This window comes from Suillus bovinus (assembly GCF_016758785.1).
Source record: "Suillus bovinus strain UH-Sbo-P2 chromosome Unknown EDB93scaffold_7, whole genome shotgun sequence".
NCBI lineage: Eukaryota > Fungi > Basidiomycota > Agaricomycetes > Boletales > Suillaceae > Suillus > Suillus bovinus.
The window spans coordinates 794,734-819,610 of NW_024542063.1; the positions used below are offsets into that span (position 1 = coordinate 794,734).

The 24,877-nt window shown below is 48.2% G+C and overlaps 9 protein-coding genes across 9 annotated transcripts; 4 read left to right on the forward strand and 5 right to left on the reverse strand.

The window, feature by feature from the left end:
• Positions 1–3,260: 3,260 nt before the first annotated feature.
• On the forward strand, positions 3,261–5,717 carry EDB93DRAFT_1304938 (uncharacterized protein). The gene is made up of 10 exons (XM_041454734.1): positions 3,261–3,587; positions 3,640–3,725; positions 3,776–3,890; positions 3,952–4,034; positions 4,109–4,341; positions 4,404–4,482; positions 4,537–4,584; positions 4,635–4,759; positions 4,815–4,944; positions 5,007–5,717. Exons 1-10 carry the CDS (start codon positions 3,530–3,532, stop codon positions 5,472–5,474), a joined length of 1,425 nt encoding a protein of 474 aa, XP_041311582.1. The 5' UTR covers positions 3,261–3,529; the 3' UTR covers positions 5,475–5,717.
• EDB93DRAFT_1305014 (mitochondrial carrier domain-containing protein) lies at positions 5,553–7,353 on the reverse strand (the record flags this gene model as incomplete). Its single annotated transcript, XM_041454736.1, has 7 exons — positions 5,553–6,047; positions 6,100–6,564; positions 6,618–6,674; positions 6,805–7,027; positions 7,076–7,123; positions 7,227–7,250; positions 7,303–7,353. The coding sequence occupies 7 exons, from the start codon at positions 7,351–7,353 to the stop codon at positions 6,025–6,027; spliced, it is 891 nt and encodes a 296-aa protein (XP_041311583.1). The 3' UTR covers positions 5,553–6,024.
• Positions 7,354–7,604: 251 nt separating this feature from the next.
• EDB93DRAFT_819752 (phosphoribosyltransferase-like protein) lies at positions 7,605–9,215 on the reverse strand. Its single transcript, XM_041457588.1, has 10 exons — positions 8,787–9,215; positions 8,733–8,739; positions 8,643–8,667; positions 8,444–8,574; positions 8,338–8,386; positions 8,247–8,278; positions 8,028–8,177; positions 7,942–7,974; positions 7,870–7,893; positions 7,605–7,812 (listed from the first exon to the last, which is right to left on the reverse strand). The coding sequence occupies exons 1-10, from the start codon at positions 8,896–8,898 to the stop codon at positions 7,746–7,748; spliced, it is 630 nt and encodes a 209-aa protein (XP_041311584.1). The 5' UTR covers positions 8,899–9,215; the 3' UTR covers positions 7,605–7,745.
• Positions 9,031–10,609, forward strand: EDB93DRAFT_1246896 (RNA polymerase III RPC4-domain-containing protein; the record flags this gene model as incomplete). The annotated part of the gene is made up of 6 exons (XM_041452512.1): positions 9,031–9,206; positions 9,258–9,270; positions 9,326–9,815; positions 9,866–9,987; positions 10,038–10,352; positions 10,403–10,609. 6 exons carry the CDS (start codon positions 9,031–9,033, stop codon positions 10,607–10,609), a joined length of 1,323 nt encoding a protein of 440 aa, XP_041311585.1.
• Positions 10,610–10,746: 137 nt separating this feature from the next.
• EDB93DRAFT_1078285 (uncharacterized protein) lies at positions 10,747–13,817 on the reverse strand (the record flags this gene model as incomplete). Its single annotated transcript, XM_041445366.1, has 14 exons — positions 10,747–11,253; positions 11,305–11,433; positions 11,482–11,687; positions 11,739–11,975; positions 12,039–12,147; positions 12,196–12,287; positions 12,341–12,350; positions 12,404–12,752; positions 12,806–13,002; positions 13,117–13,426; positions 13,494–13,521; positions 13,574–13,629; positions 13,680–13,700; positions 13,762–13,817. The coding sequence occupies 14 exons, from the start codon at positions 13,815–13,817 to the stop codon at positions 10,747–10,749; spliced, it is 2,307 nt and encodes a 768-aa protein (XP_041311586.1).
• Positions 13,818–14,479: 662 nt separating this feature from the next.
• EDB93DRAFT_820517 (transcription initiation factor TFIID 23-30kDa subunit-domain-containing protein) lies at positions 14,480–15,521 on the forward strand. The gene is made up of 7 exons (XM_041457589.1): positions 14,480–14,591; positions 14,640–14,925; positions 14,975–15,039; positions 15,102–15,234; positions 15,287–15,375; positions 15,428–15,453; positions 15,513–15,521. Exons 2-6 carry the CDS (start codon positions 14,674–14,676, stop codon positions 15,429–15,431), a joined length of 543 nt encoding a protein of 180 aa, XP_041311587.1. The 5' UTR covers positions 14,480–14,591; positions 14,640–14,673; the 3' UTR covers positions 15,432–15,453; positions 15,513–15,521.
• Positions 15,367–16,019, forward strand: EDB93DRAFT_820563 (uncharacterized protein). The gene is made up of 3 exons (XM_041457590.1): positions 15,367–15,375; positions 15,428–15,698; positions 15,747–16,019. Exons 2-3 carry the CDS (start codon positions 15,515–15,517, stop codon positions 15,878–15,880), a joined length of 318 nt encoding a protein of 105 aa, XP_041311588.1. The 5' UTR covers positions 15,367–15,375; positions 15,428–15,514; the 3' UTR covers positions 15,881–16,019.
• Positions 16,020–17,932: 1,913 nt separating this feature from the next.
• Positions 17,933–20,429, reverse strand: EDB93DRAFT_1125050 (uncharacterized protein). The gene is made up of 7 exons (XM_041448703.1): positions 20,126–20,429; positions 19,982–20,075; positions 19,604–19,931; positions 18,766–19,547; positions 18,584–18,714; positions 18,388–18,531; positions 17,933–18,337 (listed from the first exon to the last, which is right to left on the reverse strand). The coding sequence occupies exons 1-7, from the start codon at positions 20,323–20,325 to the stop codon at positions 18,160–18,162; spliced, it is 1,857 nt and encodes a 618-aa protein (XP_041311589.1). The 5' UTR covers positions 20,326–20,429; the 3' UTR covers positions 17,933–18,159.
• A 2-nt stretch (positions 20,430–20,431) lies between these two features.
• On the reverse strand, positions 20,432–24,732 carry EDB93DRAFT_1326030 (cysteine proteinase). The gene is made up of 8 exons (XM_041455050.1): positions 24,173–24,732; positions 23,439–24,122; positions 23,318–23,391; positions 22,849–23,267; positions 22,684–22,797; positions 22,546–22,629; positions 21,173–22,492; positions 20,432–21,121 (listed from the first exon to the last, which is right to left on the reverse strand). The coding sequence occupies exons 1-8, from the start codon at positions 24,718–24,720 to the stop codon at positions 20,516–20,518; spliced, it is 3,849 nt and encodes a 1,282-aa protein (XP_041311590.1). The 5' UTR covers positions 24,721–24,732; the 3' UTR covers positions 20,432–20,515.
• Between the last annotated feature and the right edge of the window lie 145 nt (positions 24,733–24,877).

A 24,877-nucleotide genomic window follows, 5' to 3' on the forward strand; every position in this document is an offset into this window, starting at 1 on the left:
CAGGTCTTACCATGGGGTGATCCAATTTATTTTTATTTTTACTGTGTATAGTAAAAATGTCAACTTTTTCAATTGAATAAACACCAGTTGAATATACCGGAGCCTCTATGTAATTGTTATGACCGCAATTTGTAAAGTTGAGTTACACCAAATTGCGCACGACTTCGGACCCGGGCACGAAGGATAAGGGCTATCAGCCAAACTCAACCCCAAGACCAGACAGAGTTATGCACTGTAGGGCAAGTCGTTAACCCTGAAAGACACCGTTGCTTTGGAGTGTCAGCTGCAGTGAGCCTGGAATGTAGGACTCGGGCATCCGCCAACTGTAAGTGCTGACCCCAAACCTTCCTGCCTTGATCACCCCCCGATAGGGGGTGCCCCACTTCAACGGGTTTTCGGAAATATCCTGGTATCCGAAATACGCCATCACAGTTATTGCCAGTACTTCTATCGGCAGCGCCATGTTCGTCGTTCTTATCGCCGCCTCTCGAGCATAGTGCAACGGCTGTCTGACCGCCACGGAGACCGCGGTTGTCAAGTAAGGCGTGACCACGAGTCGAAATCACCTGTATGCGCCATACTAGATGACTTCCGGCCAGATGAGTCTATGTCGTGCAATATCCAGCGCTGAAGCAGTCCTTCTCCCATGATACGGCTCACAGAAATCATTATCTTAGCGGTGGGCAGCGACGTACCAATCCATCTGTTCGGATAATCATTTACCTGTCATGCAAGACCCTTGGTACTTAATATCTGGAGGTAAGCTGATCTCTTGATTGACAGTTATATGATGAGGTTGCGTCGTGACACAGAAGGCTCAAAGATATTAATGAGCAAACTCAGAGAGCAGAACAGGACCTATGGTGATGTGACCGTTGTCCCGATGAGGTGGGACTTCTCAAACAAGCTCGGCGTTCGAAAATGGTGACCTACTCGAAGCAGGCGGAATGTTCTTTATATTGACTTTGTTATACTCAGATGTCCTACGAGATCCTGACACTGATTCTGTAGGATTTCTTCGGTAAACATAGTTACGTTGTCTCATACGGAGGAAGCGACCTTTATGTTTGATGGTTCAGAAAAACGAACTTGTTTTCCTGGATCTTTCCTGCAAGAAGATCCCCGCACGCTGCTGTAAGCTCATCACGTATTGTACTCTGCCAATTCGTTACCGAGCCGTCCATGACTTCGCATGCTCTATCAACGACTCATCACCACGGGATTCGCTCAAGCTACCTTGGCCAACGAGTGCTCAAGGTGTGTACCTCGCATCCTCTGAAACGGACCACCCATTGTGAAATTGATTCCTGATGCTACCTGTTAGAAGAAAAAAATCATATTTCTTACTTTATAGGTGAGACTAGATACCACCGTACGGACCTAGTAATATCTACTTTGGGCTTGCATATTCCAAATCGCGTATTGCGTCTCGCTGGACATGTTGATGTCCCCGATATTTTATTCATCTTTTGATTATGACGCTCATCACCCCTTTGCTTTGTCCGCCTATGTCGCTTGTCTTGCTGCTCAGTCTAACGGCATCGCCGCCAGCGAGCTCGTCGTCAAGCTAGTCGAGGCAATGTGACTTGCTCTTCTCTATCCATGCCACCGAGATCTACCAGGCGCCTGGCAGCAGATTAGTTGAAGCTACGCTTGTTATTTTAATATCATTTTTATCATCTATGCCTACCTCTCCGCTAACTGTTGCCGACTGACCAGTGCGATGGCATTGACACTATTCCCTGCAACTCTTCGCCGTGAAGTCATGAGACAGAAGGGGAATTTGTCGGTGACAAGGCGAGCTTGCATGTTGCCTGACTGTTTATGTTTTCTTATCACAATCTTCCAAGTTCTGGACTGGGTTCACACGTGGTCTGACTCGCATATGTTCGAGATCGGCGTTTGTTGCGTGCGCCTGATTGCGCTATGTACACAAGGTTACGCGGCCCGGGCGGAATACGTTGCGTAGCGCTCGGGTTCTCACAGCCAAGGATGTTGGGCTACCTCGAGGTTTGTGGGTTCTGATAGATCTGATGCTCACAGAAGCTACAGTGTTTATGTGAAGGTATTGTGCGCGAGCACGCAAATGATCATATAAATGCATTTAGGCTCGGGACTTTGGGGATCTATCTTGACTGGGATGTATCTTCTTAAGAGGTCACGTCACAAGTGTGGGTGAAAGAATAGAATTCTCTGGAATTCGTCCGGTTAGGTGTACTGATTTGGGGAACTCCTTTGACACTAGTGCGCCTATCTTTCGCCACACTACCGAAACCACGATTGAAACGCGGAAGCGTGATAGAATTGATGGCGCAAGTCTCCTCAGTCCCTGGGAGCACGCTGCAAGGAGTAAAACTCGTGCACGATGTATGTTCTATTTTACCGCGGTCTCTCGTAATGTTGATTCTATCTATGTAGATGTGTCATTCTGGCCTGTAAGCTGCAAGCTCCTACACTGCAAAGCGCATCATTATCTAGCAGTGGCTTCCGGCCGTGGGTAAAGATGATGTCGTCATGACATTCTCCTAGAGTGTCGTACTTACCGTTGTGGCGTGCTCTTGATGCGGGTGCCACAGAGGCGAACTCAAGGTACTAGAACAGGGGAGCGGACTTGAATCATACCTGCTTATGACGTGCGTTCCCAAGTCTTAGATCTTCTTGAGATTAAGAGAAGGCAGTTGTTCTACATATCCTCAGGGCGATCACGAAGCACTCTGGCGATGATAATGCTTTAGCAAGCTGGGCTATTTTATAAATTTAGACGAACGATAAACGAGACTTCTGTTTAGCGAAGCGTTTACAAGCCTATGACGAGAGATGACAACCTCAGCACCCTCTCCACCGATTTCGAAACGAAAAAAAAGTGAGGACCTTGCAATTGTAGGACTGTGTAGCTTATTTCCCCGGGATGTGCACAAACCCTGAGTTTGTACTGCAGAAAAAGCTTATCGTAGCTCGCGGCAAAATCCGTAATGCAGGTCAAGAGTTCACCCTTGCCGTACATGTACCTCATTTTCCCCCCGCACTCAATTAACTCGTAAGTACATGCTCTTGGTCACATGTGCCGGTCCCGCCGGCTTCTTTTAATAATAGTCTCTGGTCGCCGCTCACAATACAGTGCTGAGGTTGTCAACGCACTGATTCATAGCATCTCCCAGTTGATATATATCATTTCAAATCTCCGAGCTATCGGTTTGATTTCAATGTAAGTCCTTTGAGCTCATTGGTACCATGGACACTCACAGATATATTCGCACAGGTCAGTGCTCGAAACCCTAATGCTGCCATATTCCGCCGGGCCCAGATCGCCCTGATACGGACATTTCTCGCTTAACACTGTTTCCTCTCATATGGGAAGGGAAGCCTTTACGCCATCAGCCGAAGGCCCGAATGTCATAAGAATTTTGGAAGGAAAGCGATTAATACCCTTTCCCTTGCACCTTAACATTTCTATCAGCCCATCCCTTTTCACTCACATTCTCTATCTCCTCTGTACAATTTACACAATTACTTCCGCCGTGCACCCTTCATGTCATCGTCAAGACGCAGAGCGCCGCTCAGCATTGACTTCATAATAGTTGGAGCTGGTAGGTTGAACAGCTTGCAGGTTGTCCTTGTGTGTTCAATTGTCCTCATAAGGTGTTGCCGGCCTGGCCAGCGCGTTTAGATTATCCCAGGCAGGACATCGTGTTCGTGTTTTAGACAAAGCTCCAGGGCCAAACCGGGTGGGTCGTGTGTGCGAAAGCGAACGCAAATGCTGAACTTAATATTGTAGCGTGCTGGTGGTACACATCTCCCACCCAATGCTACCAAAGTTTTGATAGATTGGGGATTCAAGAACGAGCTACTGAAACACGGACTTAGCACACGTGCTAGCACGTTCATTTCAAGTAAGCAACTCGTAGCATGCAGTTGATGTTACGCTCCAGCTCATGAAACTGAACCTGGCAGTCGACACTGGTAAAGTCATTGGATGCCTCGAATGGAAGGAAGATGTTCTTCAGGAGACAGGAGCGGACTATATGGTCATACGTGTAAGTTTATACCTGCCTAAGCATCTTGGAAGGTGTTCATTCTGCTTGTCCTCTTTCTGGATGCCTATTTGCAGTATAGTGACCTCTATGACATGCTATATCGTGCAGCGGTCAACGCAGGTGCCCGAATAACATGGAATTCAACAGTCACCAAAGTACACGCAAATCCGGCCCGGGTCGAGCTTCGAGATGGCACCGTCCTCAAAGCAGACATGGTTATTGGGGCTGATGGTCCACGAAGTACAGTCCGCGAATCGATCGTAGGGTGGTCAAGCGAAGAGGTGCCAGAAGGGCACAGTGCTTACGTGTAATCTGCCTTTCTCATTGTCATGTGTCGGGAACCGCCGCTGACAAGGTAATCTGGAGCAGTGCAATTATACCCCGGGATGTCCTTCAAAATGACCCCGAGCTCAGTGACCTGACGCGATTTCATGAAAATAGACCTGACGTATGTCGTCCCGCCCTTTCCTTCCGATGGCAGTTGACATGGTGCCCATTCCAGTACCCGATATGGACTGGAGACTCTAGACATGTCATAGCCTTTACGGTGGTACGGTTTTCCCTTAGTGGTGTTTTTTTTTTGTGACTCAATGTTCACAGGCAGGAGGGGCTGAATTTGCAATACATGCATTCTTGCCTGACAGCGAAGTTGATGGGATTGGTGATCAAGATGGCTGGGATGTGATCGTTCCTCGGGAAAAGCTCCCTTTTCATTTTGAACCGAAGTACGCTAAATTGAATCAGGCCTGTTCCACAATTGAGCTGACATAATTTGATAAGACTGCAGCGCTTGTTAGATATACCTGCGACTTATCAGAGGGTACGACTTTTCCAAAGAGAATGCGCCGAAGAATGGATAGATGAATCGGGAAGGCTGCTCCTCATAGGAGAAGCTGCACATCCGTTATATGTAAGTCCATATGAGCTCAGAACAATAATAACAATAATATTAATAACAATAATAATCCGCAGCCTTGCGTTCTACAAAGTTGCAGTATGCAAATAGAGGACGCCGAAGTACTCGGCACCCTCTTCTCTCGATTACGAGCCTGGGATCAATTATCTCATTTGGCTGAAGCGTTCCAGGAGCTGCGCGAACCACGTACACGCGCCATATATTTAAAGGAGACGAAGGCTTTCGGTACGGTATGGGTGGGCCCTGGGCCAGAACGGGATGCGCGAGATCAGGCACTTTATAGCATGATGATGGAAGGGCACAAGGGCTGGGACGAGACCAAAATGCGCTGGCAGTGGGATGAGATTTGCGAGGTCTTCGGCTATAATGCGCGGGACGCAGCTGAAGACTGGTGGGTCATGTGGGGTATGCTGAGGGAAAGAAGCATAACAAGGGAAGGATTCTGTCCTTCCAGTTATACTGTGCCCTTCTGTATGGGTTCAACCGTCACGCATTACGCAGAACCAGTAACTTTGCGTAACTGACATCCTTTCTAGTTGCCACTTATAGACATCTTGTGTAGAAGAAATGGAGAAAAATTATACCCACCCGCAGCTACGTACCATTATACGCAGTATACCCCACATTTCCTCGACGACCTCGAGCTAAACATAACTTATTCTATTCTTTGCGAGGGGTCCATCAGCGTTCTCGACTTCCGCACCCAACCAACGTGTACATCGTGGGATCTACCATTGAGTCCAAAGTCCGAATAGGAGGACTACGTCGAACCTGAGTGAGTTGATTCCACGAGCCAATAATATGTCGCATGGTAACAGTAGCCACAGTAGCTGTTATACTCAGTCTGTAGGTTTGCAGTGTGGTATGACATTTACACTTTGTTTTCTGGCAAGATGCCTCATTGGTCTTGTACTGAACCTCAGCATGTGGGTCTCTAAAGACTGTCAGTGTTATATAGCAGCTGACTGGAATAACCTGATAGTAATGTAATGGAGATAGATGTGATGAAATGACACTAAGTGACATCATGCAAGTGCGGTCCGTGCCTTACTGTCTATGGAGGACGCGATTCTATCATTGCTCGCGAATAGCAACCTCTGTAAATAACATCAGTGGGCGTTCAACCTGACCAGGAGAGAATAGACATACTGAAAAACTCATATGATAGCCAACATAACGCGTTACTGGGCATATGCGTCAAAATTCGTGGTGACATTCCCCTTCCAAACCCTCTTATTCCATCTCTCCTCCATATTATACGAAGTGCGTCCAACATCCCCCCGACTCTTCGAATCTCGGGGTCATGTGATGTGCCTCTGGTTTGCAAAAGGGTTTTTGCGACATCCAGGGGAGTGGTGACACCTGCGGCCACGCCGCCCGCCATACCACCTGCGATCATATGCGTGATGGGTGAGTAGTCGCCCGATGGATTTAGGAGCTTTTTCATGTGTTCATAGACTGTGAACTGCACGGCCGTGAATGGGACTGACATCGTCAAGGTTGTGGGATACGAGACATAAAACGCGGAGAGGCCTTCTGTCTGGTACACGACACGCATTGCAGTAAACACGGAGCGGAACTCCGACTGATGCACCTGCATGCGTTGCTTGATGACTATAAGAAGTGTAATGGGTTTGGGAACGCGGCACGAGTAGCTGGGAGCTCACCATCGAAGGGGTTCATGAGGGCATCGCTAGCAATGGTCGCAGATGCACCTGCCAGTGCTGTGAGAACGCAATGGTGAGTACATGTGAACTTCGTGGTAGAAAGACAGGAGATTAGAATCCATACGCGAGGGATAAAAGGGGGAGAAAGCAGTGATCGACAAGGGACGGAAACGGATAGTGAACCTACATGTTGCAAGCCATTGATTTCCAGCAGCATTTCCACCCGCTAATTCCTTCATCACCTCATACGTCCCAAAGTGAACTGCGTGTGCTGGTCCCGCGCCCAATATGACTGAAGAGACTCCTCGCCACAGAGTTCGCATGCCTTCCGTAGATGATATCCGAGTGAATGCATTTCCGATCCCTGTATAAACAGCGGCAGGTGAGGTGGCGAATACTTGCATTCGTGTCTAGATACCCTGTTAGCCTCATGTCGTTGAACAAAGTTTGGAACCTACTTTTATGCTGTCTACAGGGAACATGACTGCGTGCTCGGTGATACCAGCCTGGACGAAAAGTTCAGTAGGCGTCCTTGGGACATTCCAGTGCGCAAATCCGTCGCAAGTACAAGTGCAAGGTAGGGACCGAAACTGAAGACTGTAAACTTACCAGAGCTCCTGCGAGCATGTTAACCTGTAGCTTTAGTTAGTGCGAATTTTACTGATAAACAAGCTGAATGGCTCACCCCAATGCTCGCGTCGAATGGGAGTGCCTCATAGTCGACCTCTTCAGCCATTCAAGGAGTCTATGTGAAAGAAAAGAAGGACAGTGGAGATGAAAGCCTGGAGGCTGGTTTTTTTTCGCCGTAGAGGAGTACTAGCGGTGCACGACGAAAACTTGGAAGGATGACCACCTCTGCCGTACGGAGAATGAACCCGTGTGTTTAGTGCGGAACTGTGGGCAGGACTTTGTCAACCTTGTGAGTCTTGGTCGGAAGTATGATCGCAGAGAAAAACGCGACTCGTCCGAACAAAACCGGTAAATTATTATTCAATTAAAGCCGGTGTTTGCACTAAGTAATACCAATTCTCGGACTGAAAATTGGTTCCGTGTCAAAAATACAATCATTAATCTGGACGACCCGATGCCACCTGCAGCTGGGATGTTCATACAAATGGGTTTTAAATTCTAATTAGTGCTCGTCGTCTTCCTCCCCTCGTCCTCCTTTGCCAGACGGTCATGCTCTTCAATATCACTGAAAACAAAAAATACGGTAAATCATTCATCGCCGATGTTGGCGAGCAACTCTTACATAGCTTCCCACGGGTAATCAAGCCTTATACTTCGGTTAGACTCTCATCACAAGCCAAGGAATCAGTCTTACCACACGTCCTTCACCTCAGCACCTACGAAGTATCTGATGGAAAATTTAGGAAAAGATGAGAAATTGACGCTTGTGGTAGTACTCACGGGGTATCTGGTGGCAGCTTTCCAAGTTTCGTCTTGAGCTTGTTGTGCACCACGAAGATCGCAAACTTGGTGCGTTTCGAGTCACGCTCAGATTCTGGAAGCATCTCAAGTTCTGCTTCGACATCTTTCTGGAGCTCGTTCAATGCATATCTGTACGAGTGCATAGGATGAGCGTGTGTCAGTACAAACCAACAAGACCTATTTTTGTCGAGCTCTTACTGAAGAGTTTTGCGCGTATCGTCGACTTCATCCTTTCCAAATTATTGGTTGGTTGGATTCATGTAATAAAAACCGAGGAGTTAGAGCTTACAATAATCAACGCGCGTCTTCCGAGCAATCTTTTGCCCGGGTCTGGCCCTCTGTCGAAATAACCCGTGTCAATATTAGATCAGTGTGTGCGACTGATAACGCCATACAGCCACTGGGTGCGAACGACCTCGCCGCCGAGCTGCTCTGCAGTTGTACCAGGAAGAGATTCATAGAGTGAGAGACCAATGGCTTGTATGGGGATATTCCTTTTCGTTGAAGAGTCTTTCAGGAATGTGCGCTGTGAGTTCGGATAAAAGGCGGTTCAGAAGGTAGGTCGGGCCGTATGATCGCTTGTGCACGACATACCAACACACGAGCTGGGAAAAAACCACTGTCGGATGAGAGTTGAGTTCAGGTCACAATAAATAACACCGATTAGATGGGATAGAAACTGACCCTCCCCCTAACACGAGCATTAGAAATATAAAATGAAAGAGTAAATTGGCATACCAATCGCAATAAACATATCAGGGTTAAATTCAGACGCAATCTTGTCCGAGGTTCCTCTGATGATGTTGTGTATGTCATTGTAGGTCAATCTGACGTGCTCTGGATCCTCCATCGTGCTAGAAATCGCGAACTGGGCGGATGGTACAGCTTGATCAAAAAAGATAAACACGTGGCTGTGCGTTATTCTGGGCTAGGCTTAGACTGCTACGTAAGACTAATTTTTTCACGATAATTATCTAGGTTTATGGCAGACAGTTCCTCTACGAACAATGCAGCTGCGTCCTCGACGCCGTCAGGCACTCCAGGACCACCCGCACCGAAAGCCATAGGCAGTCTGGCCAAAAAGCCTTCTGATGTGACCAGACAAGGAACACAAAAGCTCAAATTCGTGCCCACTCTACCATCACGAAGAAAGAAAGAGTAAGTCAACGTAAAGCCCAAATCTACAGTCGCTCATGACGTCGTTACCAGGGAAATCAAACAGGTGTGTTGCGTAGAGCACATCTACGCGAATTAGCATCATACTGAACTGGACGCAGGAAGCACCTCCGCCAACCATCCCTGCTACGTCTACTGATCGTGGACGTGGACGTGGGCGGGGAAGGGGCAGGGGAGGAGAAGGTCGTGGTGCCGCTCCCCGCCCTCCTCCAGTAGAAATGACTGCCAGTGGGCCATTCGCTATGGGACCTGCTCTCGCAGGCACCTCAGCTCGGCGCAGCGCTCCTCGCTCCAATTTTACACCCATCGTTCCATTGGGACCTGGAAGTGCAACTGCTCTTGGTGCTGGTCTCTCTGGAGCTTCCGGTCCTTCGTTGAAGAGGGAGAAGGAGACTGTAGCACCGATCGTTGACGAGGATGAATACTCTGATCCGGACGAAGGTGTCGAGATTATCGACATGGAGAACGTGAGGCAGATGGACTGGATGGCTCCAGAAAGCTTGCGCAAGGAACGTAAAGAAAAGAAGAAGAAAAAGATCAGCCAGATGAAGATCGAGGACCCATCGTCACCTTCAGGTATAAATAAGAAAGGTAGACTTTTCCAAACATCTTTCCACCACCTGAAGCTCAGTCAGTCTTAGACGAGGCTATGGACGTCGAAGAAGTAGATTTGGCTAATGCCCTTGACCTTAGCGAGAGCGAGGAAGAGGAAGAACTAGAAGACCTCATAGATGATTTCGCGCTGCAAGGTGAAGCGGACCAGGTCATTGTCCCAAATTTCTTATCTGGTACTCGCGCTCATTCTCAATATAGGACGCAGACGTACGCCAAGAACGTCTCTACTTCTTCCAGTTCCCTGAGCCGTTCCCAACATTTGTACCCAACATGTCCACCAGTCCGACGGCAATGAGTGTTGATGAGCCCCCATCAGATAGTCATTCACGTAAAGTGTCTTTTGCAGCAGACGTAAAGCCACCAGGTCCTAGCGGAGATCCAGCAGGCGCATCCACAGGGCCAGAGGCAGAACAGGCGAAAGAAATACCAAAAATTGATGGTGTCATCGGGCAGCTCGAAGTCTATCGCAGCGGTGCCATCAAGATGCGCCTTAGTAATGGCATCCTTATGGATGTTTGTCTATTTCCTATATTCGTATCACTTGTGTTGATAGTTGGATCTAGGTAACTGGTGCAACTCAGCCATCATTCTTGCAGCAAGCTGTCCACCTGGATCTGCAAAACAAACGCTTGCATGTCATGGGAGAAGTCAACAAGCGGTTTGTTGTTTCGCCGGACATAGATACCCTTCTTCATGCTATGGAGTTGCGCGATCAAGCCGAAGCTAATGCCATGCCAATCGATGATACAAATTTGATCAAGATGGGCTAGTAGTCTGTAAAATTCAAATGCCGTAGTAAAGAATAATCGTAATGTTGCACATGCAGGAGACAGCGGACAGCGAAAACGTGTATGCGTGACAAGAATGTAAAAGAGAATGCGATAGGTAACGAAAACATGATGGATGATTATGTATGGTCCGGATTGTACACTTGCTGGAATGATAATAGCACTGGTTGTGGCGCAGACGTCCTCGAACTGGAACCTGCATTACTTTCATTGGGATGCCTCCTTGGTTCCATGATCGCGGCCCGCAGTGCAGGGTCGAAGAATGGTGAAGGCGCGTTGATATCCTCCTGAGAATTTGCAGCGTAGTGTGGCTCGAATGTCTGAGCAGACGGCAGTTCAAATTCCCTGGTGGCTGGCAATACGAGATTGGGATTTGATAGAGCTGCGTAATACTGAACGATGGACGCATCAGCATCGGACAGCTCAGATAATGGTCGGTCTGAACTGGATGGGCTTGCATTTGAAGCTGACGAGCTGAATGACGTGCAGGTAATGCCGCTCTTCTGGGGTCCGAGCACGTCTGGATTACCGGGGTTTATAGATGACCGATGAGATTGTGACTGACAGTCTGTCTGCGCGGCCTGAAGGGAGATGAAGGCACGCTCACGCAGTCTATGGAGCACAGGCTAGAAACGTGTCAGAAAGAGCATGTAATCGTAAGGCTTGAACTGTATTACTATAGTTGCTGGAGGCCGACAAGGAGATGATCCCTCTTCGTAAAGCACCATCCCCCGATCCAGTTCTTGCAATGCGTTCGACGCGAGAGTACATTGTGGACTATCCACCACTATAGCTCCCAGAACGATCTGCTCGCCATATAAGATGCGTTGTCAAGATGAACTGCATAGACTTACGCATGCAGAGAAGATAGCCGACCAGAAGAACCACGTTTGGTCCGTCGGTTGAGAATGCACTCGGTACAACCCATTAAGGCTAGAGATCAATCGACATGCACTGCGATATACAGCCAAGACGGAGGGCGCATATTTGTGCTGAAGGGGGTTGGCAGGGGCCTCTCGAAAAGCCTGTACGAACCAGCTCCGATGGATGTACATCAGATCTATCCATCATTAGTCTATCACTGATCCGAAGTACGAAGATTCCAACTTACTTGCTTCCTTGTGACACAGTGCAGCATATTGCTGCATTGCCTTAGGGGCTTCTGGAGACCAAGCACGTCCCACTTCTGAGGCTTCCATTGGTGATTGTAGATGTGACGGCAGGTCGAACTTCCGTATCTTTCGATCCAACTCGAGCAATGCAGAATAGCTTGGCACACGCGTGTTAAACACATGGTGCACAGAGATCCCTAAACAGCTTGCTGAGTAACGAAACTTCCAGGCATGCCCTAAAATACGTAAAATGGCGGACATGAAACGCTTCGCACAGAAAATAGTCAGATGAAACTTACATCCCATCTCAATCGCACCTGAAGGTTTGATCATGGGGTCGAGATCTTCTGGAAACCAGCAGTCTGTGTGGTTGATACTCAATGCAGGTGGGCGACCATTGATGATGCTCTTTAAAACAGCTCAGCGAATAAAAAGATCAAGTATAAAAGAACGCACCGTCCACGCGTCGACCGAGTAGATTTCCCAAAACAAAATGCGTCGTCTTTGTATTTCTTCCTGCCCTAGATCCCACCCAGCGTTATCGCGTTCTGTGATTCGTCCATCAGTGCGCGGCACCGATCTGATACGGGAAGATACTTACGTAGACCAATCTGTAACATGGCATGTAATTGTGAGTTCTTCGGTTCGGCAGTAATATGCTCACCAGCTGTGCAACTCTCGCCACCACGCCCAACAGAAGCCACCTACATTCGTTATTCGCACGATCGGACTGGTAGATATGCCCAAAGGTCATGAAGAGGGCCTGTACAGTAGCGCAAGTAGCATCTTGGTAGATAGGATCGAGAGATAGCGCCGCACGGGAAAGGGCATGGTACTGTTCAGCAAGCACCTTTGAAGATGATGATTGTTCGTAAAGGGATCCTGAGGCTAGCACAATGAAAAAAACGGAAAGTCGGTGCGAGTGGATGTTGTCGACATTAGGGGAACCGGTGTGGCCATACAATGGGGATAGGATATTTGTCATGAAGTCATCTCGTACAATTGGGTCGAACCTAAGATTCCGTGGGTTAATGAACATCGGCTGCAGCGTGTACTATGAGCTCACATCCATGCAACATTTCGATAATATAGCTCCATGAGGTGTAGTGCTCGTTCATAGGAAGGGAGAAAGGGCAAGAAGAGAAATTTCGTATATTGACTGTCCCTCAGACCGAAGGGGTATGCATTGCAGAGATCGATGATCTCAAATGGAAGGCCCAAGTATTTGGGGTCAACGCTCTGCTGTGGTGTATGACTGCCAGGCTATTGTGTAGTTTATATGAGCGATATTGTCTTCCGAAAACGAAGTTCAACAAACCGGAAACAATGGTTGAAAGTACTGAATGGCGCATATAGTCAGGGGTTTAGTACAAACACGACCAAAATAGGTTGCCTCACCTCTGACCCAACGGATTCGCCGCGATATTTGGTGCGGCCATCGGTATCGATTGATAAAGATCCGATGCTTTCTGATACATTGTGAACTTCATCATCGTAAATAGTCCGAACCTCGGGCAGTTCAGCCGGATGTTCGTGTGACTGGGAGGGAGTTTGTAGGAGAGGATGTGGTCCGCTTCCAGCGCGATTGGATTTCTGGGATTCATGAAGTGCTTCTTCAAGCTCTTTTATTCTTCCTGTCATAGTTTTTACCTGGTCTGACAATCGCTGAGCATGGACCATGAGAACTCTTTCATAAAGAAGGTAAAGTTAGATTCCGAGTCGGAACTGAAGTACAGGAAGCAAGAAGGACGCACTTGTTTCCTTTCGTGGCAGAAAGAGTGCCTAGGGCGTCGCGGATGAGATAAAATGAAGATTATAAGAGCGAAGGTGTTACCCTCTGGGCATATATTCGCACATCCACGTCGTATACATGACTGACACGGGAAGACTCTGCAGAAGTCAGGTATCGAAGTGCAGATAGACTTGCTTATTGGGCTTACCTGTCGCACTTGAGCTTGGATCTAGACGAGTTCAAGGTCAAGTAGGACGGGTAATCTCAAGTGAGTGACGGATATGACATACCGGCGACATTCCGCGCATGACATTCCGGACTTTCTGGTACCCCCTACATTATGCATGCTAGGATTGAGGTTCCTAACACGTAGACTGCTCTCGACGTCGATATTCATGGTGGGACATCTATGTCGTGAAGATGAAGGTAGGTATTCAAGTTGAAAAATTGGGCGCGATTACCTGGTTTTTAGTGATGGGTCGGAGTCCCCTTTCCTCTTCCTGGTGGGACCGCACCAGTCGCCTGCAGATTTACTAGCTATTTTCCGAACGCCATGAGCCAAAGTCGTGATCAAGGGAGTAGGAAGAGTTACCGGGGTAGTGGAGCCAAGACAAGAACACTGGTCTCAGTTTACAAAAACGTGGATTTAAAATGGAGGACTAGGATGATCGACGAGTCTTATGCTGTTCCGAGGGCCGACGATGTTACATGTTGAGTTCAAGGTTGAGGTTTATGTAGGCTACTGCCATCTTACGTTCTGACAATCTTATAGCTATCGTCCAGTGATAACATCGATTCAGGCCACCATCGAGCTCAACAGATAAATTTAAACAATTCCATTTACATTTCTACAATAAGCTAACCATATCTGAATAAACAAAATAGTCAGTGATCGTCGACAACGTAGAAAAAAGGAATGAATAATTCAGTCAAAGCGGAAGGATACTGCCAAAGCAGCTCCCCCGAAGGTAGCTGAGATAAATTTCTGCACCGCAGGGTGCGCTCCTGCTAAAGCCAAATGCCTCAAACATCATAATAAACCCAACAAGGTTCAAGTAAAACATAAATCGATGGACGAAAAAAACTCACCATATCAGAGTGAAGAAACAAAAATTGCATTGTGGGAACATTTTATACTTCCACCATCTCGCCTGGCTAACTCCGACAGGCTTCTTCCGGCCCTCACTGTAACACCGTAGATCATGTCGACCCCAGGAGCATTTGCAGACTCGCCAACGGCACAATCTCAGCCTTCTCCTTACGCATACTACCCCCCGGGAACATTTCCTGATGTATCTCAAACCCAGTCCTCTCAAACCGCTACCACGGCAGCAGCCTCAAGCTCCTCTACGACCGCAACGACTCAGCCACAATCGCGTCAGGCAGCCGAGGAAGCCCGCAAGGATCGCACCCTAGCTGAATTCCTTGTGATGCTTGATGATTATGAACCCTTGGTACGCGTGTAGCTTTCATAATTCAAGTGGAGCTCAAAGTCCTGTCCAGATTCCCAATGAAGTAACAGACTACTATCTCCAGAGGGTGGGATTTGAATGCGAAGACGTGCGGCTGTGAGTATTCTAGGTCGTTTTCTGGTATAGACCGAGTCATTACGTCCATTCTACATGTGCAGAAAACGCCTGCTTTCATTAGCCGCACAGAAGTTCGTATCCGATATTGCTGCCGATGCCTACCAGCATGCTCGTATACGTACCAACGCCATGGGTGGCCGTGCCAGAGGCCCCCTCACTGGGCCAGGGTCAAAGGTACGCCACTGTTCTTTACTACCCTGGATTGCATAAAATTCCCTGCTCCTAGGATAAGACAAGAACCACGCTAACCATGGATGATTTGAGTGCCGCGTTGGCTGAGTACGGTATTAATGCTAAAAAACCAGAATTCTATCTGTAAGCATGCAGAGTGGCGTTTTCATCCATCACTTGTTCCAATGTATTCTAGGTAGTAGCAAGCATAATAAACCGAGAGCAAGTGAACACTAAACTCGTATGAACTGTCTTCCTTGATAATCCGCGGACATTTGCAGATATGACTGCAATTTTAACTTCTGAACTTCATGAATTCAGTCAAGATTCTACATGCGCTTCACAGGCAGCAACCGCGTCCAGCCGCTCATCGACCGGTTCTCCGGGCCCGACCGGAGAAAGGTTTACTCCATGGCGGAAGTTCCATTCGTTGTGCAGGTTCATCATGATATATAAAGTCTTGGCGAGTACGTCCCAACCTTTAGCGCGTTAGGCCGCGACTAAGCCCAACTCAGTAGTAGCTAGTAGTACCATGTTATGCCCTAATTGGACACCATCGAAATACACTTATCTCTGGGTCTACCCGTGTTCAGCGGGAGTGTCTGCCCTTAGCTTTCCCTTGGAATCAAATCTCTTTCGGCATCGGTGATATACTTCTTCACAGAACGACAGGAGCCTCATGTGTACAACAGACATGCTGAATAATCTCGCACGCGGCCCCAGTGTGCCCACCGCTAAAAATATAAACGGACATTCTTGCTCTTGACACGACAATTCCGCAAATGAGGGGATGGATTGAACTTTGCACTTCGACTGCTAGATAGGGATGCTGTTACAAGTTCAAACGAAAGGACGGGACGAACCAGCAATGTCCGCGCACAGGGCGAGGTTGCTCCATTTCGAATGCTCGTTTGACCAGGAATATCTCACTGAAATGAAAAGGACGATACAGAGACCCCCTGTACAGTGGCATGTATGAATTCTACTCGGGATAGGTTTAAGACTGGAAGTGTGGAAATGACATTAGCGCATTGGTAGATCCCAGATACTTGTTTTTGCTGGGTCTTATGTATCCGACCGAGTCTTGCTCGCACGAGCTTGAGTAACATTGGGAGTTTTTGTGGTCGTCTGTTTTCAAACAAGCGTCGAACGACGGTCAGTCAGTTGCATCGGAAATATTTTCCCTTGGCGCGATTTCCGACGAACGATGCATCGTTGACTGTCGTTTGAACTTTTAAGCTCGTATGACACAATAGCACTATCTCTGTATTCTCCACTTTGTACTCGGAAGCAAGAGACTGAGACAACCAGTCACATTTCACATGCGCACACGAGAATACAAACTGGATTTAGAATTTCAAGCGGTCAATATGTGACTCATCATCACGCGCACAAGTGTGGCACATGGGAGAGGACTTGAACAACGAGGAAAACATAAGAGACTCGGACTAGAAGTACATGCAGGACCGCGAGTGGTGGGGAATGGCCTTCAACGTTTTGGGCGGTGGAACTCTAGGTCATGTGGAGAGAGAAGGAAGCCAACAGGTTGTTGCATGATTCGGTCGTAGGAGACCTTTGGTATCGAATATTTTGTGAGGATGCTAGGCAGCGAGTAGGGATAAGTATGGGTGGTCGGTGGTAGCCTTTAACCTCTTGTATTGCTCCAGGTCGTAGATGACAGCGAGGAAGGCTGGTGCGCATCGTTCGGGATGCAAGTATGATTGTTAAACCGCTTGAGTTGGGGTGCGCCAGCGTGCATGTAAGGCCGAGCTGAGCCATGCCACCAGCCTAGCCATCAACAAGAACCGCTAGTCGGCAGGCATCCAAGTCCTTGAAGTAGTCATCGTTATCGGCTACAAGCGCTGTGTCCAAGTCTGTGGTAAAGTGTTCGTGCCTCTAAATTCTTGATGGAGCGGGTGTGTAGATATCGGCGATATTGAGTGAGTCGTCCTTCAGTTTGAAATCACCTCCGGATAATTAAGAACCATAGTAGCTGTCGACAGGCAGAGCTTCGAAACTGCGGCGCGAACAGAGAGGTGGTCGTCCATGTCATGAAGTGTCTAATGGGTAGCGTCGGATACGACTCGCTTGAAGAACGTAACGACGAGGTGGGGAAGGGGAAAGCCCGGATTTGCATGGATGCTGAAGTCCTTGGTGTACTGAGTCATCGTCGTGTCTGGGTCTATGAGGAAGCGTTTGTGTCGATTCATTGCCAGTGGGAGGGCGTGAGGTGGGGTGAATTTCACCGCTGAGTAATGAGTCTCCTCGCGATTCTGTCAGAGGCAGAGGTCTGCTATGACGAGGCCAGTGGTGACGATTGTGGCCTTTGCCGTGCCGTGAATAATCCAGACTGCGTGCATCGTGGTCCTACTGCTGCATTTTGAAGAAAGAGATAGCGAGACAGCTGGTCAGTGACGCGTGCAGCAAGTAGTATTGTTTGCGGTGGAAGCGGAAATCCGAGTCATCTTGAGAAGTGGTTATCACGGCGAGGTATCCAGGGATAATGGTGCGGGCGGGCAACGGGCGGGTCATGGTACTATTCAAGATATAGTAGGGAGTACTCGAAATTGATCTTGGCAAAATGCTGATACATACACTTAATTTTACATGATGGGTGAATTGATGAGAAATTTCTGTGGCCACTGGCCAGAGCTCGAGTATATCATAATCACCGTTGATTCGCTTGGCACGAACGCGTCAGTCGCATGTTTAGAAAACCAACCCTAGCCAAGGGCGCCTATATGATTCAGACCAAGCTTGGAGTTGACAGAGAGTGGGCGTGATTAACGGGTTTCATGATATAATTACTATGGGTAGGCTATAGGTATTCGTAACTTAATCATCAATCGTCGACCGGATAAACGATAGTCAAAACAATGTCTGCTAGTCTGAGGTGCTTGCGTTACAGGTCGAAGGACTTCACGCAAGCTAGAATGAGTGCAACTGAAGCCTTTGGAGGATATTATCGACATCAGATAAGCTCATTTCCTTCCGAGCAACCTCGAGGAAAACTTCCTTTTCTTCCCCGCTGGTGTTGTCTCTTTTCGAAACATGCCAGTGCTGTGGTTGTTGACCTCGAGAGAAAACTTCGGTGATGTGCGAATCCCTATTGCAAGGCCCGTCAAAATTATACTGCAGAAAAGGCGTGACACGTACTGTTCTAATAGCTGCTTCCCGTCATATAGGTGATCCGACTTTGCAATGAAATCAGGACTGGCGGCCGTAAAGTGATCAAAACTGATGAGATAGTTATCTTTGGGCTGCAGAATCTTCGTCGCCGAAGGTAATATCTCAGAGGCCCTGCGTGTACCCATGTCAGTTTTCTTCTTCTACTCCAAGTACTTATACGTACCGCGACGCTTCTGCAGCAATCAGGTTTTCGATGTCATGTAGCATTTGAGATGCAGCTTCAGATAAAACGTGCGTGTCGTAGTCTTCTACGTTACCAGCATCCGCTATGAGAGCTACGGCTAAGCTTTGATACTAGTAAGGGAATGTGAATGCAAGGAATAATGAGTACGAGTATGTGCTTACTCTTAGATGTATAACTTGCCTTCGGTGAGTTTCCAACGGGTCACCGCTTTCAGGTAGAAATACGAAAGTACAAGCAAAGTCCAATTGACGATGACGATCGGGTTTCTCGCGCTCAAGAACGGATGTAGATGAACCATCTGCAGGAAGCGGCGATGGGACTCGAGAAGGTCGTGGAGTGTCCCCGCTGTGGTCCACCTCCGAACGCCCTTCAAGTGCAGCATCAAGATCTGTGACAGATAATCCATCATTTGCCTTCTCCAGCAGGCAATGTATATTGGTAGAGGATATTGCATCCCCCAAAGCACCCCTGTCAACTTCCACTACAGTGCTCACACTTTCGGCCACGGAGGAATTAGGTTTAATTCCTTCTCGTTCTGTCACCAGTGATTTCGGTTCAGTGCCCTTCCCAAACGTCAACGCCCCGGGCCAACTCCAGTTCCGAACATCCATAGTCATGGCGAGACTAGAAGGCATGCCCAAGAACCCACCAGAGGAATTACCACCAGAACCGACTTCTTTGGCTGCCGCATTTACAGTCGCTCCCTTTTCAGTGGGCGAAGAGACTTCCGGGCCATCATCCGTTTCATGACGTGGTAAATGGCATGGAATTAGAGAGAGGATGTGTCGCGAGAGCGCGGGTGGATGATTAGATTGTCTGTATCTTGTAGACGGAACTACGTGAGGAGGAGAAAGAAACAATGCATCCAGTCCAGCTGGTAATTGCGATGAAAAGGTATCCAGTAGAGGTAGGATAGAGGGGTATAGCGGGTGAAGCGACACACCTGAGTCAAATCGGCAAGTTAACGATAGACACGCGATGCCTAGACACATGACACACCAAGGTCGTCGTTCAACTCAAAACCCTTGCTTATATCCCATGACCACGCCCATACATTAAAGAATCTTTCTAGCTGCAGCTCTAATGCTTCCTGCCCGAGGGAATTCAGGATCGAGGTGAAGGACCCATGTGTAAGTTTGAATTGCTCGTACCCCCGAAGGAAGTGCGCTCGAAGTGCGTAATCGTGAAACGAGCCTTCGTGATAGTCATAAGACGGTTGCAGAGTGCTCGCTTGTTCTTTCTCTTTTCCCTTTCCCTTTCCGTTACCCTTGCCCTTATCCTTTGGTTTGGACAGAAGCATCCGCGGTGTCTTTGCAAGCTCTACCGCCTGGCAAAAACTAGCATGAGAGCGCATCAACAGATCGAGAGTCGGCGTACTGCGTGGATCCAGAAGTCAGGTTCGGGGTTGAGCATTATCATCCTTCTCAGCTGAGAATGTACATTGTGGCAATAGTCACTCGGATGGAATATCCTACTAAGTGATGAGTCTCTTTCACAAGGGGAAAAACCTGGGGCTCTTACTCAGAGAAATTGACAAGCGCCTTGGCAAGTCCAACCTGCCTAAGCATCTTGTCGCGCGAAGTAGCGCGTTCCTGTGAAGTATAGAAAAGAATCTGTGCCTGCTCTTCTGCATCCTCGTCGTCTTTGGACACCTCTTCACTGGGATGTAAAGTCGGGTTATATATCGTCAGATAGAGCAATGCTGGATGAAGCCTACTCATGTAGCGAACCTTAGTTGGTTATAGTGGACGGGAAAGGTTACTTATTGTGAACTTGCAGGTCAAGTGAGTATCACCCACGCCCTTATAAGCTGCTCCCCCACGGTGTCACACTTAAGAAAGTAGTAACTGATTAAGATACGGAATTATGCAGGTAAATAACAACTCGTAGCTCTATAGTCGTGGTATTCCGTCAAACGTCCATGCTATCATCAGCACCCTTCTTCTGCGAATTCATGTCGGAAAATGGGTTCATGTCGGGATCAGAAACTGCTGGTGAGGGTAGACCATTCTGACTACTACCAACCCAAGAGTCAATATTGGCGTGCGCACGAAATAACGAACTGCGCGCGGGGTCGTCATCATAGTCAGGTTCCACCTCGACTGAGGATGTCGGAGAGGCCCTCCATGACGGGTCGGGGAAATCAAACTGATCAGACGCAAGTTCAAGAGGACAAAGAGTAAGACCATCATCAGCAATCAGATCATCGCTCTGCGCCTCCAACGTCGTCGGATCGCCATCATCAAGGGGAGGTGGCGATGATGTAGGAGTCGACCTTGTGTTGGATCGCGGCGTAAGGTATCCTGCATTAGTATGCTGTTGTGTGGAGGGAAAGGGAAAAGGAGTTGCGTCGCTTTCACTAGGCGGTGTCGGAAGTTGTGCCTCTGGTTCTGCAGCGTTTTCTTCCTCCGCTTCGGCGGCAGCCTTGCGACCAGCTTCCTCTATCTTCTCGTTAGTCTTGCCTCCCAACGGAGCGTTGCTTCTACGTCTATAGAACAACAGGTAGGCGTTGGAATTCTTTGAAGATTATTAATTGGTGCCGAAAAAAAAAACAGAAATTAAACTTGCCACTGCATGACTGGCATCAGACCGCGTGACATACGAATCATCGAAGTGATACCACTGCTCCGTCACATGGTTGAGGGCATACGCACGATAGTGCCCACCACCAAGTCCCCCCATGTGCTCATCAACGGCATAGAGGTCATAAATGAGAGGCTCCTCGATATCTCTCATGCCAAGCTCGTTGATGTCGACTCCACTCTGCGCGAGCGTAGTCCCCACTCGGCGTTCACCAATGAGATCAGTAAGGTCGAGACCCTCAATAGGGAAGTCGACGAAAGTGTCGATCTTATCGCGAAGCGCGCGGCTGTTACTGAAACGCTTGAGGTGCACCGCGAGAATGTCCGGGACCTTCCAAAGGTCGAACTTTTTCGTAGCTTGCTGGTGTTTCTTGCAATGCGGGCAGTACCACAAGTCATCTTCACCCAGCTGTTCCTGCTTCGTGAACTCCGCCAAACAATCATCAAGTGTTATGCCCTTCGACTTCTGTGCTGCAGCCACCTCCTTGGCCTCTGTGTACTCGGGGTGCAGGAAAGGTATCCACTCACCCCACCGCGAGTTCTCGAACTGAGAGGCGCCGAAGTAGTATGTCTTCATGTTCTCATCGAACTCGCAGAGGAAAGCGTCACCCTCCTTCAGTAATGGAGCTCCCGATTCGGTGTCTTCAATACGGGTTTCCCACTGCTCGGATCGACCGTTACCGGAACCATGGCCACCTGTGACATAATCCTTGTAGCCAGTGTAAAGGTGAAGAGTGAAGACGCCTTCTTTCGTGCCAACGATACACGGTGTAGGTTCCATTCCAGAATCATCCTCATCGAAAATTCTCTGATCTGCGATGTCGCCTTCGATGGCCATCCCGTCAACTTCGCTAATATCCCCGTTTTCTTTGATCTCTGTGATGGAGTCGACAGGGGAGACTGTCGAGATAGGGATTGTAACAGCACCACTGGGAGAAGGATCGGTTTCCCAGGTATACAAGTCCCTCTCGTGGACCGTCCATCGTCGTAGGCGTTCGATGACAGCATCATACATGTCCTTCACGGATCTTGCTTGATCTTTATCGATTACCACAATGAATGGACAGCCAAAGTTGTTTGTAGAACGAGAATAATTGGAGTAGGTGGGACGCGGAGGGACCACGTCTGTCAAAATCACAGGAAGGATGAAAGGATCATTGTCCTTGGGCTTGTATGAGCGACTCTGGCGCGAATTACAGGGCAATTCGAAACAGTAGATCAGGTCACTGTCGGCCATATCACCGCACAGGATGCTGTCATCGAGACTCTTGTAGAAACGGTGATTAAACACCTCGATGGTTAACAACTGGAGCTAAGTGATCAGCAGAGAACCTCGATAGTGTGCGAGTATGTACTGACCTTTTTGGGTTTAACTTTCATCCATCGACCAAGCAGATTCTTCAGATCTTTGAACGAACTATCGCGACTTATCTCCACGGGAACCTTTTGATACGCTGTATTTAGCGAAACAAATCAAGGGCGGGACCGAAATCTTACCCTCCTATGAGGAACGGACGGGTCCCACGGAACAAAGTGGATAATGTGCCACCACTTTTTGTTCACGGGCAGAGGAAGTGTAAGATACATGAATGGATCGAATGTGATAGAGACCTGTAAGAACAATACTCAGCGAAGGATGGCAAAGCTTCACGAAATACGTACCTTCTGGCATTCAGGGCATACCAGAGTACTCTGGTATTGGCCTTGAAAAAGGTCGACAATAACACTATCATTGCGCTTCATATATCCGTCCCAAGACGTCTGAGCTAATTTAGCAAGTTCGAGGTTACCGCCTCCTTCCCAATCCGGTTTCTCAACGTAAGGCTTTTTGAGAACACGATTAAGGTCCTCGTGTAGTCCATCTAGTAGAAACGCAACCAGTTCCTGTGAGTCGTGCTGCTGATATCCGCTGAATTGAGGGGCAAATTTCTGTAGCTGCGACTTGAACTCGCGCGGCGAGTACGAAGTGCTCGTTGAATCGCGTGCCCAGATACGATGTAAGAGTAGTCCGAACGCCTCTGCGATGGCACCGTGCATACCAAGCGGGTTGTCGGGATTGAGTTCCTCTTGATAAACGCCAGCTATGATATGATGTCAGCGTCGCTGACCAATACCTGAGGGAAATACTTGCAAAGAAAATAATTCGTCAACTCTTTTGTATGCGCGAGACATTGGAGCGCTGAGTTCATGAAACACGTATTCCCCCTAAGCTCGTGTCAGCGAATCGATCACTATTTGACAACAAAACGTACATGTTTCCCAGGCCGAGAGTGCCAGGTTCTTGGATAATCTTACTGCCACCCTTTGAAAATCCGAATGATTTGAAAGGAACAACTGATGACTCCTTCGCTTTAGATGAAGAGCCTCGCCGTGACGGCGACGGAGTGCGAAATGGCTGAGTGTTCTGGAATGCTGATGTTCGTTGATTACTCAGACGGCTGAAGAAATCGTTGTCATTGCTAAAATGGGGTGGGGGTACGTGTACTGCTGAAGGTGGAGGTGCTCGCACAACTTGAGAAGCATCAACGATCCAAGCGCCATTCTCTTGAAATTCGACCACGAAAGGATCTTCCGGTTCTATCATGCTGTCCTCGACTGTCTTGTCTGTCTCTTCACTCACTAGCTCTGCTCCCCACGATGCAAGTTTTGATGTGGGAAAGTGAGAACCGAGGAATTCGCCGGGTTCAATCTTCCAGATTCTGCAAGGAATATTGCTGCGAGCGGTGACAGCAGATACGAGCGCCTGAATAAGGGTCTTCATTGTGTCTCTGATAGAGACAGTGACGTAGGAATGGGGAGGTCCTGCGATATCAGCATCTGGACCCAAATCTTTGAGCACTAAGACTTTGAGGCGCGGAGGACGAAGTTCCAAGGCGGTCTGCAAAAAGGCTTTGGCGATGACGGATCGCGGGAGCGGATGTATTGGCTGACCATACCTGAAGGGATATAAAGACGAGAATCAGAGAAGTCAGGAAGTCACACGCACCAAGCCACAAGCTCAGACCAGGCCTCTTCGGGTAAGAACTCGACGTCAATGTGTTCGACTAGATTTGAGGTAAGATTTCCCTGAGAGTCAAATAGAGAGGAGTTGTCTGGTGGACCAATATTCTTCTCCTGCAATGGCTCGAGTGACTTGTCTGATAAGATTCCGCAAGCGATCTCCCATTGTCTGAACCATTGACGAGATATGATATACCAAGTGTCGCCTGCGACCATAGGCTTGTCACGCAGGGATTTGATACGTGCCACTTTCTGCTCGATGGTGAGAGAACCCAGTTGAATTGTAATATCTTCACCCTGTTCTTCCATATAAGTGTCAATTTCAATCTCTTGCTCTCTCGCAGAATCGACGGAAGATATAGGATCTGTCATGATAGGGACAGGTGTAGTTGATGAAGGGCCTTCTGAAGCAGAGCGCTTTATAGAAGATGAAGAATCTGATTGCATAGAGTGAGACCGCTGTCTCTTTCGACTTGCGGAAATCAATTCTGATGGCTTTAAGGAAGGTGATGCTGCAGGTGATGGCAAACTCATGACATTTAAATGAGAAACCTCCTCGACCAACAAGAACGCGTATGTAACTCTTTTTTCCCACGGATCGACTAGTATTACATACTCTTTGGTCTTTCATGATCAACTAATTAGGGGACTTCGCAAGTTGCCATATAGCCTCGAGTCATATATCTGAATC